This window comes from Choloepus didactylus, chromosome 8 (genome assembly GCF_015220235.1).
Source record: "Choloepus didactylus isolate mChoDid1 chromosome 8, mChoDid1.pri, whole genome shotgun sequence".
In the NCBI taxonomy this organism is placed as follows: domain Eukaryota; kingdom Metazoa; phylum Chordata; class Mammalia; order Pilosa; family Megalonychidae; genus Choloepus; species Choloepus didactylus.
In genome coordinates this window covers 75018133-75037360 of record NC_051314.1, presented here as the reverse complement: position 1 = coordinate 75037360, position 19228 = coordinate 75018133, and the positions used below count along the sequence as shown (strand labels likewise).

The 19228-nt window shown below is 59.3% G+C and overlaps 1 protein-coding gene across 1 annotated transcript in view; it reads left to right on the top strand.

Annotated features, from left to right (window-relative positions):
• The window catches only part of LRP1 (LDL receptor related protein 1), an 80932-nt gene that overhangs the window by 41776 nt on the left and 19928 nt on the right, over nt 1-19228 (top strand). Inside the window, exons 21-44 of the mRNA XM_037845189.1 lie at nt 1262-1444; nt 1875-2075; nt 3245-3490; nt 3673-3870; nt 4951-5155; nt 5271-5435; nt 6020-6264; nt 6494-6625; nt 6912-7139; nt 7278-7452; nt 7545-7639; nt 7861-8010; nt 8165-8305; nt 8664-8798; nt 10401-10532; nt 10800-10934; nt 11114-11243; nt 11481-11607; nt 12010-12161; nt 12239-12363; nt 12652-13029; nt 14487-14676; nt 17840-18044; nt 18343-18535. Coding sequence (XP_037701117.1) covers nt 1262-1444; nt 1875-2075; nt 3245-3490; nt 3673-3870; nt 4951-5155; nt 5271-5435; nt 6020-6264; nt 6494-6625; nt 6912-7139; nt 7278-7452; nt 7545-7639; nt 7861-8010; nt 8165-8305; nt 8664-8798; nt 10401-10532; nt 10800-10934; nt 11114-11243; nt 11481-11607; nt 12010-12161; nt 12239-12363; nt 12652-13029; nt 14487-14676; nt 17840-18044; nt 18343-18535 — 4266 coding nt within the window. The remainder of the gene's footprint in view (nt 1-1261; nt 1445-1874; nt 2076-3244; nt 3491-3672; nt 3871-4950; nt 5156-5270; nt 5436-6019; nt 6265-6493; nt 6626-6911; nt 7140-7277; nt 7453-7544; nt 7640-7860; nt 8011-8164; nt 8306-8663; nt 8799-10400; nt 10533-10799; nt 10935-11113; nt 11244-11480; nt 11608-12009; nt 12162-12238; nt 12364-12651; nt 13030-14486; nt 14677-17839; nt 18045-18342; nt 18536-19228) is intronic.

The window sequence follows — 19228 nt, the reverse complement described above, 5'->3', positions numbered from 1 at the left end:
GCAGGTGGAAGTCAGGCAGAGGCTTGGTTTGGGGGCCCTGGTGATGACCTCTGAGGGGTTTTGAAGCTGGAACGGGATATGAGGTAGGAGGTACTTTGGGAAGACAACCCTGGAAGAAGATTCAATTGGAAAGAGGAAGGGAGATCAGCTGGGAGGCTGCTGCTGAACCCCGGCAGAAGAAGAGTGCCGAGAGCAGGCTCACGCCGAAGAGTGGGGGAGTGCGTGGGGAGTGGCAGCGGGAGCAGGTGTGCCCACCTTCCCCCTCGTGCCTGCATTGCTTACCTCAGGCTGCTCCTTCCCCTCTTCCAGCCCCCCCACCAAGTTGGCTCCCCGTGGAGCAGCCACAGGGAACCTGAGCTCACTTTGAGAACATAAGTCAGACCCTGCCCCACCCCTGCCCACAACCCAGCCGTGGCTCCCTGCACACCTGGAGTAAGTGCTGAATCCCTTTGTGTGGACTGCAGGGTCCAGCTAGGTCTGGTCCCTATTTTGTCTCTGACCTGCGTTCCTGCCATTCAGCTCCTCGTTCATTCAGCTCCGGATGCTGCAGCCTCCGGGGCGTGTTCCAAATCTGCCCAGGATTGTTCTATCCCAGAGACTTTGCACTGGCTGTTCCCTCTGCCCGGAATGCCCTTCCAGGCACTCTCATGGCTCAGCCTCTCTCTCCACTCAGGCCTCCGCTCAAATGTCTCCTGCTCAGGGACCTTCCCTGACCATGTTATCTAAAGTGTCACCCCCATCATTCTGTAGCCTTTACTTGGTTTTGTCTCCACGGCATTTATCACCACCTACAGTTACATTCTGGGTGTATTTGTTTTGTCTTTACTTGTCCCTCTTCCCCGCTAAGACCTAAGCTCCATGAGGGTAAGGACTTTATCTTGTTCTCTGCTGGCACCGGGAACAGTGTCTGGCACACAAAAGGCCCTCAGAATGTTTGTAGAGTGAATGAATGAAACAGAGGCTGGGCTGAGGGGGTGGAGGGACATTTGAGCTCTGGCCTCAAGAATTATTTATCCGGCCGAGATCTCATCTGTGAAACGGGAAGATTAGACGAGACAATCTTGGGGTCCTTGAAGGTGTCGCACCTCGTGGCTCTCATATTGTTAGTGCTTCCAGGGAATGTCAGCAGGGCTCAGAGAACTTTCCATCCCGGCCTCGCTCACGGCCCCGGGCAGACAGCGGGAGGGGGTCGGGGAGGCCCTGGTGGGAATGGCTGGGGGAGCTTGCCCACCGTGCTGACGGCCCACCTGTGCCCCTGCAGCCACGAGGCCCCCCGGTGGCTGCCACAGTGATGAGTTCCAGTGCCGGCTGGACGGGCTGTGCATCCCGCTGCGGTGGCGCTGCGACGGGGACACTGACTGCATGGACTCCAGTGATGAGAAGAGCTGTGAGGGGGTGACGCATGTCTGTGACCCCAATGTCAAATTTGGCTGCAAGGACTCAGGTACAAAGGAGGACTGGAGGGAGCCTGGGTCGGGGAAACGTAGGCAGGAGGAGACCATATTGAGAGCAGAGAACAGTGGCAAGAAGGCAGCGTGCGGGGTGGAGGTGGGGATGCTGTGTGAAGCAACAGGTGGTGCAGGGAGAGCTTGTGTCCACGGTGCATGGGGGAAGCCGTGAACAGGCTGGGGCCTACCCAGAGGGCCCTGGGAACCAAAATCCTCAGCAGAGCTAAGCTCTGCACCTCCCACGGATTCCTGTCTTCTTTGTTACCTGTCAGAATTTGACAGAAAAAGCCCCAAAGTTCCTTGTGGACTCAAAGCATTGCATTCATAACCCTACTAGAGAATCCTGCTGGGTCTGAAAAGAGGGGCAAAGGGCAGGGAGAGCCCCACTGCCCAGGCCTGGCCCCTCACACTGCACCCATCCCTCAGCTCAGTGCATCAGCAAAGCATGGGTGTGTGATGGCGACAGTGACTGTGAAGATAACTCAGACGAGAAGAACTGTGAGTCCCTGGCCTGCAGGCCACCCTCGCACCCCTGTGCCAACAACACCTCGGTCTGCCTGCCCCCTGACAAGCTGTGCGATGGCAACGACGACTGTGGAGACGGCTCGGATGAGGGCGAGCTTTGTGGTGAGGCCCAGGCCCCAGGCAGAGGAATGGGAAGGGTGACTGAGTAAGGAGCCTGGGCCCAGGCCAGGGCAGGTGGAACAGAGCAGGCTCTCAGGGGAGAGAGTCTGAGACTAGGAGTGGGTAGCTCTGGCTGTTTGGCAAGTGGTACCCAGACCAGTTACCAACAGCCGGCATTGATTTGGGGCTCAGTGTGCTACATGCTGCACAGCGCTGGGGCGTTTAATCCATGCAGCAGTCCTAGAAGGCAGATGCTATTACATCTCCATTTTATAGATGAGACACTGAGGCAGAGAGAGGTTAAATAACTTGTCCAAGCTCACACACTTTCCTGTGGAGACTGAGTGGCACAACCTATCCCTCTAGGCACAGACCTTCACCCACACTCGTGTACCCCATCGCTACAGAGCAGTGGCGAGCAGGCATCCCTGAAGATGGAGAGCAACCGGGTTGAGTGTTGATGTGGTCAGGGCAGACTTCCCAGAGGAGGCAGGGCTTTAACTGGGTTCCCAGGGATGGGTAGAACGTGCAGAGCGAGTGAAGTCAGGGGAGGAGGGTGTGCATTCAAGATCAAAGGAAACGAGGCTATGAGACTGAGGGTCAGGGAGGGCCACATGCTGTGTCTTGGGGATGATGAGCAGAGCAGCCTTATCTCCTCTCACCTCTCTTCCAAGCCTGGCAGAGCACTGGGTTCCTTCAAAGGAGAGGAATGGGAGATAAGGCAGCCTGGGGTTGTCCCGGGAACTGCTGACAGGTCATCGGTCAGGGCAGCCAACTCAGGATGGCAGATTCCAAGGTGTGTCAGAGGACATGGGGGCGGGATACTCCCTGCCGCACCCCTACGCCAAATCACACCCAAGTCAGGAGAGAGGGAAGAAAGAAGACTGAACATAAGGGCCCTCCCAGAAAGGAGGCAAAGAACGGGGGCCCCCACTGTGGGCCTGAGAAGGAGCAGGGAGAGACCAGAGCGAAGGGGCAGGTGCTTCTTAGGGTCAGGCAGGGTGGTCGTCAGTTTTGGGGTCCCCACCCTGGGCCCGAGGGAGCCCGGGAAGGGTTGGGGCAGAGCCTTGGCAAGGAATGGAGAAGGAGGCGTGGTTCTGTCTTGGCTCTGCCACGGTCCTGCCTCCTCCTGGGGGGCCTGACTCTGGGCCTGTCCCCTGTCCACCCCCTAGACCAGTGCTCCCTGAATAACGGCGGCTGTAGCCACAACTGCTCGGTGGCGCCTGGCGAAGGCATCGTGTGCTCGTGCCCTCTGGGCATGGAGCTGGGGCCCGACAACCACACCTGCCAGATCCAGAGCTACTGTGCCAAGCACCTCAAGTGCAGCCAGAAGTGCGACCAGAACAAGTTCAGCGTGAAGTGCTCCTGCTACGAGGGCTGGGTCCTGGAGCCCGACGGCGAGAGCTGCCGCAGCCTGGGTGAGACGGCGAGGGGCGGCCGGGCAGGCTGGGGCAGGCCCTGGCAGCCGGGGGCCGGACTCGGGCGGCTCAGTGCCAAAGCCCGTGGGTTCCCTTTGGGCCCCAGTGCCAGGGCCAGCTGAGACCCTGCCTGCGCCCGGCCCCCCGCTGACCCCTGTCACCCCACCCCCCCACCCCTCCAGACCCCTTCAAGCCCTTCATCATCTTCTCCAACCGCCACGAGATCCGGCGCATCGACCTTCACAAAGGGGACTACAGCGTCCTGGTGCCCGGCCTGCGCAACACCATCGCCCTGGACTTCCACCTCAGCCAGAGCGCCCTCTACTGGACCGACGTGGTGGAGGACAAGATCTACCGCGGGAAGCTGCTGGACAACGGAGGTGACCGGCCGGCCTGGGGCACCGGACGGGCACTGGGGCACACTCAGCCCGGATCCGGGCGGCCCCAGAGCCCTTAGCGCCCCCATCCCACCCCCACCCTCCTGTTAATTGGGTTAGAGTTTGCTGTGGGTCTCCGTGCCTGACGCCCCATAATTATCAGCAGCAGAGCTGCCAGCCTGATAATTAACAAAACGATCAGCCTTTCCTTGGATTGGCCTAGAGCTCGGCTCCCCACATCCCAGAACTGCAGGCTCGAAAGGAAACAGCCTTTTGGGGGATGGGGTACCTTAACCCTGTCTCTGTCCCAAGGCAACTGACCTGTCAGACTTCATTCATTCAGCCAAGGAAGGGGCAGCTGCTGTGTGCACTGGGCGCTGAGGATAGAACCATGGCCAGAACAGGCCAAAGTGTCTGCCCTGATGGAGGTTCCAATCCAGCAGGGACATCAGATAATAAAACAAATAAGCAAAATACGGAATATGACAGATGGCAATAAGAAGTATGGATTAAAAGAAAGGAGATAAAAGGGTAGGGAGGATGTGAGTTGCCATTTCAAATTGGGTGGTTAAGGAAGGCCCCCTGAGAAAACGACTTCTAAGCAAAGACTTGAAGGAGGCACATTTTGCCAGAGGAGTTTCTATTGTTTGTAATAGAGAAAACTGGAACCATTTCAAATGTCTATCAACAGGGGAATGGTGAACTCAACTGTGATAATGTTTATACTGTACAACAGTTTTTAAAATAAGGAGGTAAATATATATGTATTCACATGAAAAATTTCTAAAATATTCTGTGGAGTGACTTCTAGAAAGTTCTGTCCTCATATTGAGTCCAGATCCGCCCCAAAGCCTCCACCCTCTGCTCTGACCGCCTCCCATGGGTTAGGTCTTCAGAGAACTGTGAGCAGAAGGTAGCTGCCCTGGTGGGGCAGGGGCCGGGTGAGCAGAGTAAGGGGTCTGGGAACCCACTTTTGAATCTAGGGGCATCGGGGGTATTGGCAGGTCGTCAGGTTGAGGGTGGGTCATCAAGGGATCCTGGGACCCAAGGGGACTCTAACCTCCCACACCCTCTCTTCTCCAGCCCTGACCAGTTTTGAGGTGGTGATTCAGTACGGCCTGGCCACGCCCGAGGGCCTGGCTGTGGACTGGATCGCAGGCAACATCTACTGGGTGGAGAGCAACCTGGACCAGATCGAGGTGGCCAAGCTGGATGGGACCCTTCGGACCACCCTGCTGGCCGGCGACATTGAGCACCCAAGGGCGATCGCACTGGACCCCCGGGATGGGTGAGGACCCTGCCGAGGGACACCTGTCACCCCGCTCTCACCTTACCTAGAATCCTGCCACAGACCCTCCCCCAGCTCCTCTGACAAGGCCCTCCTGACACCGCCCACTCCCCAGGATCCTGTTTTGGACGGACTGGGATGCCAGCCTGCCCCGCATCGAGGCGGCCTCCATGAGCGGGGCCGGGCGCCGTACCATCCACCGCGAGACCGGCTCAGGGGGTTGGCCCAACGGGCTCACCGTGGACTACCTGGAGAAGCGCATCCTCTGGATTGACGCCAGGTCGGCACCTGTTCTCCTGTCCCCTCCTCCAGGGACAGGGCCCGGCCGCGATGGGGATGGGCGGAAGGCTCAGGGGGTCTAGAGCCAGAAACAGGCAGCCAAGGGCTGGGCCCACTGGAAGGAGCACCATGGGGAGGAGAGCCTGGGTGGGGGCTGCAGGAAGAGGTGTAGATGGATGGAGGACTGTTGTACCCTGCAGGAAAGCACCCAACCGAGGGGTGGGCGAGGGCTGAATCACAACCTCCTCTCCACGCACAAATACGTGCCCTCTCCTGGGGGCTGCGTCTGCCTCTTTCCCTTCCCACCGAGGCCTTGTATGTGCTAACAGCAGCCCTGGGGAGAAGCAAGCCCCAAGACTCAGGGTTTGGGAATCGGGGTCCCAGAGCTGGGGACCCAGACCTTTGGGTTCTGGCACCACAGTTGTTCTCTTGGCCTTGTCTGGCCAGCAGGGTTGGAGGGGAGCGAGTGCTTGAGCATGACGGGGTTGGGAGAGCCAGAGGCTGGGGTGGGAGGGTGGGTTCCCTGGGTGGGGTGCTCTGAGGCCCGAGATCCCAGATCTTACTCTGCCCCGACCGCACTCTCAGGTCAGATGCCATTTACTCAGCCCGTTACGACGGCTCCGGCCACATGGAGGTGCTTCGGGGACACGAGTTCCTGTCGCACCCGTTTGCAGTGACGCTGTATGGGGGGGAGGTATACTGGACAGACTGGCGGACAAACACGCTGGCCAAGGCCAACAAGTGGACCGGCCACAACGTCACCGTGGTACAGAGGACCAACACCCAGCCCTTCGACCTGCAGGTGTACCACCCCTCCCGGCAGCCCACGGGTAAGGGGCTCCCGGGACCCCCAGGAGAGCAGGAGCAGTCTGCGCTGGGTGGGCAGGGCCGGGCCAGCCTGTTGACCGAGGAGGGTGTGGCAGCGGGAGATGTGGGGACAGGGAGCCTGGGGGAGGTGAGAGACGGTGAGGAGGGGGTGGACTGGGTGAGAAAGGCAAGGTAGGGCCACGAAGTCACAGGATGATCTGGCTTCTCCTTTGCCCTCCTCGCAACCCCCAGCTCCCAATCCGTGCGAGGCCAACGGGGGCCGGGGCCCCTGCTCCCACTTGTGTCTCATCAACTACAACCGGACCGTCTCCTGCGCCTGTCCCCACCTCATGAAGCTCCACAAGGACAACATCACTTGCTTTGGTAGGGAGGCCCCACCCCCAGGAGCCAGTGGTAAACTGAGGTTAAGGGGAAGGTCTCAGGCACCCAGGCTGAAGGGACAGAGTCCCAGTTTTGAAGGCCCCTGATAAGAGAGGTTCCAGAGACAACCACTGTAAGCCAGAAGAGGCCAGAGCTCTGGCAGGGAGGTTACGCCCAAGGTCAGGGGCCAGCAGCCAACAGAATAAATGGAAGGAGGGACCTCAACTGGGTGGGTGGGAAAGCACAGAGGCAGGGGGCTGCCCCGGATGACCTGCCCTGTGCCCTGCAGAGTTCAAGAAGTTCCTGCTGTACGCCCGCCAGATGGAGATCCGCGGTGTGGACCTGGACGCCCCCTACTACAACTACATCATCTCCTTCACGGTGCCCGACATCGACAACGTCACCGTGCTGGACTACGACGCCCGCGAGCAGCGCGTCTACTGGTCTGACGTGCGGACGCAGGCCATCAAGCGGGCCTTCATCAATGGCACGGGCGTGGAGACCGTCGTCTCTGCAGGTTCTGCCCCGGCCCCCTCAGGGCCGACATCCCTTCCCCACGTCCTCTGCCCTCTCAGGGCACCCACTCTGCCTTCCCCCACCTCCGCCTGACCCCTGATCCCAGAGCCCGACCGCCCGGCTCCCTGTCTGCCCCCAGACTTGCCAAACGCCCACGGGCTGGCCGTGGACTGGGTGTCCCGGAACCTGTTCTGGACGAGCTACGACACCAACAAGAAGCAGATCAACGTGGCCCGGCTGGATGGCTCCTTCAAGAATGCTGTGGTCCAGGGCCTGGAGCAGCCCCATGGCCTGGTCGTCCACCCGCTGCGAGGGTCGGTCCAGGGCCCGGGGCTGGGAGCCTGGGGTGCGGGGCTGGGGAAGCAGAGGTCCCTGACTCTCCCCACTCGCTGCCCCTCACCCCCAGGAAGCTCTACTGGACCGACGGGGACAACATCAGCATGGCCAACATGGACGGCAGCAATCGCACCCTGCTCTTCAGTGGCCAGAGGGGCCCCGTGGGTACGCTCTGGCCCTGCCTCCCCACAGCCCTTCCTGGATTCCCAGACTCTGAGATGCTCACAGGGTCCCCCGGTTGTCCCTCGGCCTCCCCGAGCTCCGAGCTGAGTGTTTGTCCTCGCCACCACCCTCCCCCTAAGACCGTGCCCCTCCCTCTCACCCATCCTGGGTCCTCAGCCGTGGGGCCAGGGTGCCGGTGGTGACACCCCCCACCCATCTTTCAGGCCTGGCGATCGACTTCCCGGAAAGCAAACTCTACTGGATCAGCTCCAAGAACCACACCATCAACCGCTGCAACCTGGATGGGAGCGGGCTGGAGATCATCAGCGCCATGCAGAGCCAGCTGGGCAAGGCCACCGCCCTGGCCATCATGGGTGAGGGCCGCTGCAGGGGGCCAGGGTGGGGGCGGAGGGGGCCAGACTGACCAGCTGGGGAGACAGGGCCCGGCCTGGGGCGACTCAGGATCCAGAGGCCTTCAGGAGAGTGTGGGGGGTTTTCCAAGAGCCTCACGTCCTCCTGCCACCCCAGGGGACAAGCTGTGGTGGGCAGATCAGGTGTCGGAGAAGATGGGCACCTGCAACAAGGCCGACGGCTCAGGGTCGGTGGTCCTACGGAACAGCACCACTCTGGTGATGCACATGAAGGTCTACGACGAGAGCATCCAGCTGGGTGAGGCGGGGGCGGGGCGGAGGGCTGCAGCCAGGAGGGGGCTCTGGGAGCATGCAGGAGAGGGCAAGAATGGGGGGTGAAGTAGTCACCAGGCACCAGGCACCCTGCCCCTTCTCCTGACCATCCACCCAAAGGAGTTCCTTTTCCTGATTCTCACAAAGGCACCCCTACAGGCTCACTGCAGGGCTGTCACAAGGGCCAGGGGACAGGAGGTCAGAAGACCTGGGAGTTGGGTTGGGTGGTGACCCCCACTAGGTCCAGGGCAGCTCCAGGCCCACAGCCAGCTTGCTGCTCCCAGGCCTGATGCCAAGGGCCTGACAAGGACCACCTAACCCCCTCTTCCGGCTCCCGCCCCCAGACCATGAGGGCACCAACCCCTGCAGCGTCAACAATGGTGACTGCTCCCAGCTCTGCCTGCCCACGTCGGAGACGACCCGCTCCTGCATGTGCACAGCTGGCTACAGCCTCCGGAGTGGCCAGCAGGCCTGCGAGGGTCAGTGCCAGGCCTCTCCTCCCTGCCTCAGCCCAGACCCCCAACCCCGACCCCTCCTGCCCCTCAGCCTCACCTGGGGATAGGACTTCACCATGGATGGTTAGGCCTTTCTGGGTTGGATGCTTAGTAAACTCCCGCTAAACGGGGTGCTGGGGGAAATCCTGTGGGTAGAAGTCCCTGTCCCTGACCTCAGGAACTCTGCAGCCTTAACCAGAAGTTGGGGGCAACATGTAGGGGAAGCTGGACCATGAAGTGGCTCCGAGTGTCTGGCCCCTGCAGTAGGGTTTTGGAGAAGTAGACAGCAGCAGAGTCAGAGCTGGCTTCGTGGGAGAGGTGCGCTACAAGTTGGGTTTTACAGGACAAGGAGGGTTGGGTGTGTGGCTCAGAGAAGTTGGAACATCATGCAGGTAAAGGATGCAGGTAAGGGATACAGCTGAAGCAGAGTCCAGAGGAACCAGGAAGGTGTGTGCAGGGGCCCCCAGGACCCTAGAGGTGGGCAAGGTAGGGGTGGGTTGTGGGTGATTAGGCTGTGAGGTAGGGTGGGCTCCTGTGCGATCTCAGCAAGGAGTGACTGGAAAGGGAGATTTAGGTGGATTAACCTGGCAACAGAGAGAGGGCTGAAGTGAGGAGGGACGGACAAGCCTGTGAGAACAGTTAGCACGTTACCAAGTAACCCAAGTGTGAGGAGATGGGGTCTAGGCTGGGGGTTAGTGGCTGGGTGGAAGGGAAGGGCTGAAACTCAGAGACATTTCACAAGAACTTGCTGACTGATTTACAAGCTTGCCTGGGACAGCATTTCTCGAAGTGCATTCCTGGGAAACTCCTTCCTTTGATGTGGGTAGATGTTACCGAAAGAAACACTGGGTTGAACAGAGTTTTGAAAGTTGTTTTTTGTTTTTTTTTTTTTACTGCAGAACTTCTCAGAGCTTTGAGTATTTGAGTATGATCATGTGCTCTGAGAATTTTTCAAGAGAGAACTCTAGTGTTCGCAGTTTCCCTAAACTCTTTTGACCATTCTTTTTTTTTCCACGGAGCCTGAACAACCAGGGCACATTTAGGGATTCATTTTGGAACATACTGTTTCGAAAGGATAAAGGCCAGGGAAGATTCTGGGATGCATGGAAGTGGTGCCTCTAAGGAATGGGAAAGCTGGGAATGAAACTGGCTCAGCGGCAAGGTGTTGGGAATCCAAGTTCCAGACAGGCAGGCATCAAAGAGGAAACTGAGGCCAGACAGGGTGGTGAGCTGGAAATCTAGGTTTTGGAGCCATCCAGTCCTGATTGCTTTGTCTGAACTCCTGGGACTCTCCCTGAAGGACCTTGCCCAAGTGGGAGAATGTATTGGGTCAAGTGCACCTGGAGGGCCGGTTGCAGGGAGAGAAATCCGGGTCTCTGCTTCCCTCTAGTGGTGGCTAGAGGTCTTGCAGGTGGGTCCTGGCACTGTCCCACTTTGCCCCTCTCTCAGCAGGGGAACTTCTCCCATGCCAGGGACTGATGGCCGGGGGCAGATATCAAAGGGAAGCAGAGAAGAGTGGAAAATGACAGAAGTGGAGCTTAACAGTGTGCCAGCAAGGCCCATGGCTGAAGCATCCTTATGTTTCAGGCGTGGGCTCCTTTCTCCTGTATTCCGTGCACGAGGGAATCCGAGGGATCCCCCTGGATCCCAATGACAAGTCAGATGCCCTGGTCCCAGTGTCGGGGACCTCGCTGGCTGTTGGCATTGACTTCCATGCTGGTGAGCCTTTTGCTAGTGGGGGGTCTGGGACATGACTGGGAGCTTTGGAGGATGTGTGCTTGGGGTGGGGGAGTCTGGTGAGCAGCTGCCCGGACACCTCCTGAGGGGTCACATCCCACAGCTACCCTCCCCTCCCTGGCTCTCCCCTCCCCAGCACCCGGGCACCCCCGGCACTTGCTCCCCTCTCTCCCCATCCCCAGTATGATTTTTGGGCTCCCCACCTTACCCTTGCCCTGCATCCCTGCATCTACCTCCCTCCACCTCCAGAAAACGACACCATCTACTGGGTGGACATGGGCCTGAGCACCATCAGCCGGGCGAAGCGCGACCAGACGTGGCGCGAGGATGTGGTGACCAATGGCATTGGCCGCGTGGAGGGCATCGCGGTGGACTGGATCGCAGGTGAGCGTGGGGGCTGGGACTCGAGGTGAGACAGAGGAGTCTGCAGGGAGCTGGGGTTTCAGAAGGAGCGGTCCGAGGAGAAGGCATAGTTGGAGCAGATGGTGCAGCAATCGGGCTGTCTGGGGGCTGGGAAGGGACCAAGCATCCATCTCCCCAAGTCCCACCAACTTCCTCTTCAGGCAACATCTACTGGACGGACCAAGGCTTCGATGTCATCGAGGTTGCCCGGCTCAATGGCTCTTTCCGCTACGTGGTCATCTCCCAGGGCCTGGACAAGCCCCGGGCTATCACCGTCCACCCGGAGAAGGGGTGAGGAGCTGGGCAGCCCAGGCTCTGAGCTGGGTCCTTTCACTCTGGCCACAGCCCACCTCAACAAGGCCCCCCTCTGCCCAGCTCCCATCTGGAAGAGGCCCCGAGAGGTGGAAGGGCCTGGCCCCATCACTGTCCTGGCCACTGCCCAGTAGGAATGGGAAAGGACGGGACTCCCAGGGGGCTCCCCCGTGGTGTGAAGACTGACCCCACTTCCACCTCCCTCTCCACCTCCAGCTACTTGTTCTGGACTGAGTGGGGTCAGTACCCACGGATCGAGAGGTCTCGCCTGGACGGCACCGAGCGAGTGGTGCTGGTGAACGTCAGCATCAGCTGGCCCAACGGCATCTCAGTGGACTATGAGGTTTGGACGTGGACTTGACCCTGGGGTCGATGGGGTAGATCCCCACACTCAGGGGAAGCCCTTCCCCCCGCCCCCCACCAACCCTGCGTTCCTCTTTGAGTCTCCCTGGATGAGCTTCCAGCCAGTGGAAACACACAGAGACCAGGGGGAGTCATGAGGTATTATGGCTCAGCCCCCAACCCTGCCAACCACCACTGAGTGGAGGTCACTTAGAGGTGGAGAGTGGAGGGACCCCTAGAGGTCAGAGGGCAGGGAGGATGTGGAGGAAGAAGGCCATGCGAGGTGGGAGCGAGCAGGGGAAGCTGAACCGAGGGCCTCCCTCCCAGGCCCACAAACCCGGGGTGCTCGGGGTGGCCGGAGAGCGCCTGACCCTGGAATGAGGTGGGCGCCTCCGGCCTGCAGGACGGGAAGCTTTACTGGTGTGACGCACGGACGGACAAGATTGAGCGGATCGACCTGGAGACGGGCGAGAACCGCGAGGTGGTTCTGTCCAGCAACAACATGGACATGTTTTCAGTGTCGGTGTTCGAGGACTTCATCTACTGGAGTGACAGGTGGGGGCTGGTGTCCGGGCCACGTCCTCACCCTGTCTGCTCCCCGCTTCCTGCTCACAGCCCATTCCTGCCCCCAGGACTCACGCCAACGGCTCCATCAAGCGTGGGAGCAAAGACAACGCCACCGATTCTGTGCCCCTGCGAACAGGCATCGGTGTCCAGCTCAAAGACATCAAAGTCTTCAACCGGGACCGACAGAAGGGTGAGGCTGGAGAGAAGGCAGGCAGGCTGCTCTAGCCTGGGAGTGCTCCCTCCCCAGGGGAGCCAGGGTGAGGAGGACCTGGAGAGGAGTGCATCCTAAAGGGGGACTTACTGTTGGCCCAAGAGACCAGGGATGGCGAGGAGAGGTTGAGGAGCTCGAGCGCTGATCTGGGTGTTGGGTGCAGAGGTCTGCAGGGTTGTCTGAACCGAGGATACCGAGGCAGAGCAGGGTGCCCACTAGTTCCCACCCTGGCTGTAACCTCTGCCGCCCCCGCCCCTGCCCTCCCAGGCACCAACGTGTGTGCTGTGGCCAATGGCGGGTGCCAGCAGCTGTGCCTGTTCCGGGGCGGGAAGCAGCGGGCCTGCGCCTGCGCCCACGGGATGCTGGCTGAGGACGGGGCCTCGTGCCGCGAGTTTGCCGGCTACCTGCTCTACTCGGAGCGCACCATCCTCAAGAGCATCCACCTGTCGGACGAGCGCAACCTCAACGCGCCCGTGCAGCCCTTCGAGGACCCCGAGCACATGAAGAACGTCATCGCGCTGGCCTTCGACTACCAGGCAGGCACCTCCCCTGGCACCCCCAACCGCATCTTCTTCAGCGACATCCACTTTGGGAACATTCAGCAAATCTATGACGACGGCTCAGGGAGGACCACCATTGTGGAGAGTGAGCCCTGGGTCTCCCCGGGAGGTGGCTGCGGGTGTGGGCGGCAGGACACAGGGAGCGTCTGCACAGACTTGGGGGGTGGAAGGAGGAAGAGCCCTCAGGGATCAGCCAGCTCACACCTGCCCTGGATCCGAGTCCCACCAGCCACTGCAACCCTGACCGATGGCCATTCAAACCACACCAGACCCATGCCAGTTATCTGACAGTTTTCCCTTATTTGGAGCCAGAGTTGGCTTTTCTTACTCCCCACCTCTCCAGCAATCCTAGTTTTATCTCCCGGGCTACACAGTATAAGCCAAAAATCTCTTCCATGTAGCCTAGTGGTTATAAGCCCAGTCTGTGGAGATGGGCTTGGGTTTGACTCTAGACACTTAGGACTTCAGTAACTTTGGGCAAGTTTCCTAAGCACCCCAAGCCTGAGCTTGCAAAGAGCCAAGATGACGTGAGATGGTGCATGTGAGCCTCACTCAGCACAGGGCACGTAGTGCGGCTGCACGACAAGTAGTTACAGTCCTTAGCGTTACCACCCGGAGGACAGCCCTTTGCAAACTGCTCTTTTGATCTACTACCGTTTTCTCTTCCCCTGGCCATATACAGCAGGTCCTTTGACTTATTCACTTCTTCATTTATCCATTCATCAGTCTGTAAAGACCTGTCAGACTCTGACCCAGGTGCTGGTTAAACAGCAGTGAAAATAACAGACCTGGCCTTTCACCCTCCTCTGGACATATCCCACTCCACATAATCCAGGTTGTCGGTCTGAAAATGTAGTGTCCAAAGCTGAATGCAGCGCTCTGTAACTGCAGCTTGATCAGGAGAGACAGGCAGCTCTGTCACCTCCCTTGTTCAGGCTACAATACTTCTGTTAATGCAGCCTTTTGGCAACCACATTGTCACAGCTTGATGCTGCCAAAACTCCTGAGGCTTTCTCTCTGGAACAACTATCCATCTGTCCTTCTCTCCTTGTGCGTGTAATTCTTGGACTCGTGTTGAAAATGTCTACTTTACAAAACAGTCTGGTCCAGGATCTTTTTAAATGGGAGGCTTCCCAGTACAGCCCAAACAGGATTTGATTTACTAAAATCCAGTTTACACGCCACTTGATAGACCTCTAGCTCCAGAAAAATGTGACCACAGCATGAAGTCAAATCTACCTGAGGGTGGGGAGATGTAGGAAGAAAGGTTAAGGAAATGGGGACAGCAAATCCATTTTGGTGAGAAATAGGGTGGGATAGGAGGGGTCAGACCTTGCTGCCCCCCAAGCCCTCCCTGTCTGCTTCCCCCCATGGTCCCCAGCTCCCACACTTCCCTTCCCAGCCCCACATATGCCAGGGAAGGGGGTGCCTCAGAGCAGGCCAAGCTGCCCCCATAGCTCCTGCCCAGGCTATCACCTTCAGCTTTGCTCTCCTGCCCCCCACCCCACCCCCCAACCCATGGCTGCTTCTGTCTCCTTTTAGATGTGGGCTCTGTGGAAGGTCTGGCCTATCACCGTGGCTGGGACACACTCTACTGGACAAGCTACACGACGTCCACCATCACCCGCCACACTGTGGACCAGACCCGCCCGGGGGCCTTTGAGCGTGAGACAGTTATCACCATGTCGGGAGATGACCACCCGCGGGCCTTCGTGCTGGACGAGTGCCAGAAGTGAGCTGCTGGGCCTGGGGGGTGGGGATAGGTGCCTCCCAGGCAGACCCAGGCACAGGATAAAGGAGCAGGAGTCACGGACTTTAATCTGAGCTTGGCCACTTTCTTGCTGTGTGATCTTGGCCAAGCTGCATAACCTCTCTGAGCTCAAATTCTCTCCTCTATAATATGAGGATAATAATAATCAAGGGGAGGATTGAGGGGCGCAGTGGAGGATGTTTCTGACTTGGTAACTGACTCATTCATTCATCAGTCAGCCATGCTTAAGGCATGTAGTAGGTCCTCTATATCTGAGGCTCCAAACTTCAGGCACAGAATGGTCATTGAACAGCTGCTGTGTGGAGGCCCCAGGCTGGGCCTGTCCAAACCCCCTAGCTTGAGAGATACATCATATCCACGGGAAGCACTGATGACCAGCCCAGGGCCATATGTGCTGATCTGGGGCATCACAGAGGCGGCATGTGGGCCCAGGGCCTAGAAGCAGGAAAGCCAAGGGAGGGCAGGCCAGACAGGGGCGAGGTTTTGAGCATTTCGAGCAAAAGTCTGAAGGAGGCGAAGCTCACAGTGGAGAAGGACAACAAAGGGTGCCCCCCAACTCCCCTCCAGTGCAAAGGATTCCCGTGGGGGTGTAGGCAGGTCTGAGCGGCATGGGAAGTTGGGGTCAGTTGCAAAGGAGTCAGGAGCACAAGCCAGGAAGAACTTGGGAGGCAATTCCCCATTGGTGGGTACTCCCAGCTCCCTCCCCGCAGGGTCCAGCCCTCTCTCTGCCCACTCTGCCCCCCACCACAAGCCAACCCCCTTGCCTTAGCGCTCCAGGCCCATGGGTGAACAAAACTGCTTTTCTCCTGAATTCAGCAGCACCTGAAATTTTTTTCAAAAAGCTTTGCTAGGAAATTAAGGACCAACAAAACCCCAAAGCAATGACATAGAAAGGGTAGGTGTACAGAACCCAGATTGTTTTCCCTGATGGAACTGCCGGCCTGGCCCAGCAGACCCAGCACAAAGCTCTGCTCCCTTCCGCCTCAGGCCCGTCTGCCGGGGTGTTGTCTGATGTGTCCTCGGCTGATGGCAAAGATCCCGTCTTCCCTCTCGTGGGCCCTGGCGCCTCCACCTCTTTGGGGCTGGCCCCAGGCAGGTCCTTTACTCTCCCTCCTGGGCCCGGAGCCTCCGCAGGGGGCCACCGTCCTGGGCTCCCTGCCGGCTGGCCACCCCACCCCGGGCCACGGGCAGCCTCCTGCTTCCGAAGCCCCCCCCCCCCCCAGCTGCCCCCTGCTTCCTGTCCTCTGAGCCTGGGGGATTCCACTGTTTGTTCAGCAAATGGCTTTTGAGAACCGATGGCATAGGAACGGACATCAGCCCCACCGCCTGGGGGTGAAGAGCTGATTTGACTCTCCTCACAATGAGGCTGCAGGGAGCTGTGAGTGTGGAATGGGGACCTGACCCGGCTGGAACCCAGGGAATGTGTCCTTGAGGAGGCGGCATGTGAGGATAACACATTAACTGAAGCGGGCGGGTGCAGAGCCCCCCAGGAGAGAGAACTGAACTGGTGGGAGAAGGCCCTCCCTGGGTCCCAGGAGCAGGGCAACCTGGAGGAATCGGAAGGAGGCCAGTGTGGGCAGAGACCGAGGGGCTGGGGAGGGCAGAGCCCGGAGGACCAGCCTCCCACTGAGCCTGCCCTGCAGCGGGCACTGGGATGCATGCTGGTGGCCGCGTGGAGCCTGGAGTCGAGCGGTCAGAAAGTCCACTGCATTCCAGGTTGCTACCGGCCGGCACCTAGAACAGTCTCTTCCCTCCTTCTCCACTGCCCCTCCCCAGGGAGTGGTTTTACCAACCTCGGAATCTACTGCCATCCCATGTATAATTCTTCCACATATAACAGTCAACGATAAGAGGAAAGCACTTCTCATCACGAGTAGTGAGCTGGGCCTTACCCGAGGGTGTGGAAGGCGCCGGTGGGAACTGGCACATCCGGTCCAGTGCTAACAAGTCCTGATGACTCTAGCTGCAGCTCCCCAGGATGCCCATTTCCTCTTTTAGGGACTAGAGGGAGATAACACCTCCGCCAAGCTCCTTGCAAACCCTTATCCTCATTCCAAGAGCTACCCGGAACCTCCTGCCTTTCTCCAGGACGAGGGCTTTAGGATGGGAGCCTCATCCTCAGAGGAGCCGGCGTCTCCCTAAGAGAGAGAAGATGAGCATCATTTTCCGTCCTGAGCATGCAGGAGGAGGTGGAAGCTCACAGGCAACTGAGAGACAATGGGCAGGGGTTGCTGGCTGAAAATCTCTGGGATTGAGGGCCCAGGAATTGTGATGCCAGGGCTGGTGGTCTGAGGACCACACTTTATCACCCCCAAGGCAGTTCCCAACCCTCCTCAAGCTCTTTCCCCCTCCATCCCTCCAGCCTCCCCACCACCCATCACCACTTCCACTGGTGAGGCAGCCAAGGCGCCCCCAGAGTCAGAGCCAACAAGTGGCAGGGCTGGAGCCCAAACTCCTCAAATTTTGGAGAAAGTGATTCTCCAGGACTTCTTGAGGATAGGATCTATGTGTTCCCAAGATCTAGGACACACCAGAGACTCAACAAGGGTTTGCTGGATGATTGGAAAAGAGCCATGTTCACTGCAGGGAGAAGAGAGCAGTTAAAAATAAAATAATAGAAAATACTCTCATGTCAGTCACCATCTGTCTTCAGGATGGATATTAACTTACTCAATCTCACAACCACCCTGTGAGATAGGTAGCACTGTTACCCCACCTCTAGAGAAGGAAACCGAGGCACAGGGAGGTCAGGCGTCTGGCATAAGGTCATCTTGCTGTGCCTGGCTTGCTTGGCTACACTCGGCCTGATAAACACAGATGGTGGTTTCACAGACACCGAGGTGGCCACATGCACACATGCTCACACGCACGTGCACACACACATGCACGTGGATTAAAGCGGACTCCAGCCTTCCACCGAGGCATGAACTGTCTGCTGCCACCTGGGCCCTTCCCAAGCCTTGTCAGGCTCCACGCCTGCTGAGCTGCTGGGGTGCGCCCCGTCCTGGCGGAGCCCTGGGGGCCGGCCATCCACACGCCCTGGCCCGTGCCCTCCAGGCCGGCTCCCGGTGCCCAGGTGGCCTCTGGCTTTGACTCCTGTCCTCGTGCCCCTGTCTTCCCCCAGCCTGATGTTCTGGACCAACTGGAACGAGCTGCACCCCGGCATCATGCGAGCAACCCTGACCGGAGCCAACGTCCTGACTCTCATCGAGAAGGACATCCGCACCCCTAACGGACTGGCCATCGACCACCGTGCCGAGAAGCTCTACTTCTCTGACGCCACCCTGGACAAGATCGAGCGGTGCGAGTACGACGGCTCCCACCGCTACGTGAGTCTGCGGGGCTGGCTGGCGGGAGGGCCGGGGGCAGAGGGGGCATCAGTCAGAGGAGACCGCCAGGCTCAGGGCACCAGCACGGGGGCTACATGGCCCTGCAGGAGGAGCCAGGAGGGGGCGAGGGGTCCGGTGCAGGCCCTGGCCTTAGCCAGGTAGCCTTGGGTGACCCCCAGCCCCACTGGGCCTGTTTTCCTCATCCGTGAAATGGGAGCAAAGGCCCCTTCTGTGGCTCTGGCAGCATCCGGGATGGGGCCCAGCTGTTCCAGTGATGGTGACAGCGCTGTCCCCACAGGTGATCCTGAAGTCAGAGCCAGTCCACCCCTTCGGGCTGGCCGTGTACGGGGAGCACATCTTCTGGACAGACTGGGTGCGGCGGGCGGTGCAGCGGGCCAGCAAGCACGTGGGCAGTGATGTGAAGCTGCTGCGCGTGGACATCCCCCAGCAGCCCATGGGCATCATCGCCGTGGCCAATGACACCAACAGCTGTGAGTGCCACTGCCTGCTCTCCTGCCCACTGGGCCAGCACACACACACACACACACATACACACACACACTACACCCTGCGTCCTGCCCACACACACATACCCGTGTCCCCCAAAGCCCCAAGACACCCAACACTTCTCTACTCCAGGTCCCCAAGACATCCTGGCATGCGTGTACACACACATGGACTTGGCACCCACCTGGACCCCTTGCATTCAAAGCACTCACATACACGCATCCAGACATCCCCCTCACCACAGGGTCTCATCCACATCCTCGGACCCCCACCATGTGGCCTGCTCACTCCCCCCTCCTTGGCTCATACACTCACATCCACACACACACTCACAAGGGCGCTTCGCTCAGCCCTATCCTCAGCATCTTCAGGCTTCTCCCACTCCTCATACGTGCCCTGGGACCCCACCCTTCACACACGACCCTTCACACTCCCCACAGGCGCCTTAGGCTATCTTCCCCAAAACACACCTCCAAGCGCACACCTCCCCGTGTTAGAATACACACGGCCTTGACCTTGGACCTACCCCAGAACACGCCCCACCACGGCCTCCCACAGCAGCCTTCCCTCCCACCCCCACCATGTCTACCCCGTCCCCAGGGTTCCTGCCACAGCTCCCACTGTGAGTGCTTTGCCATGGCCAGTGCCAGGCAGCTCGGTGAAGCTGTGAGTGGGTG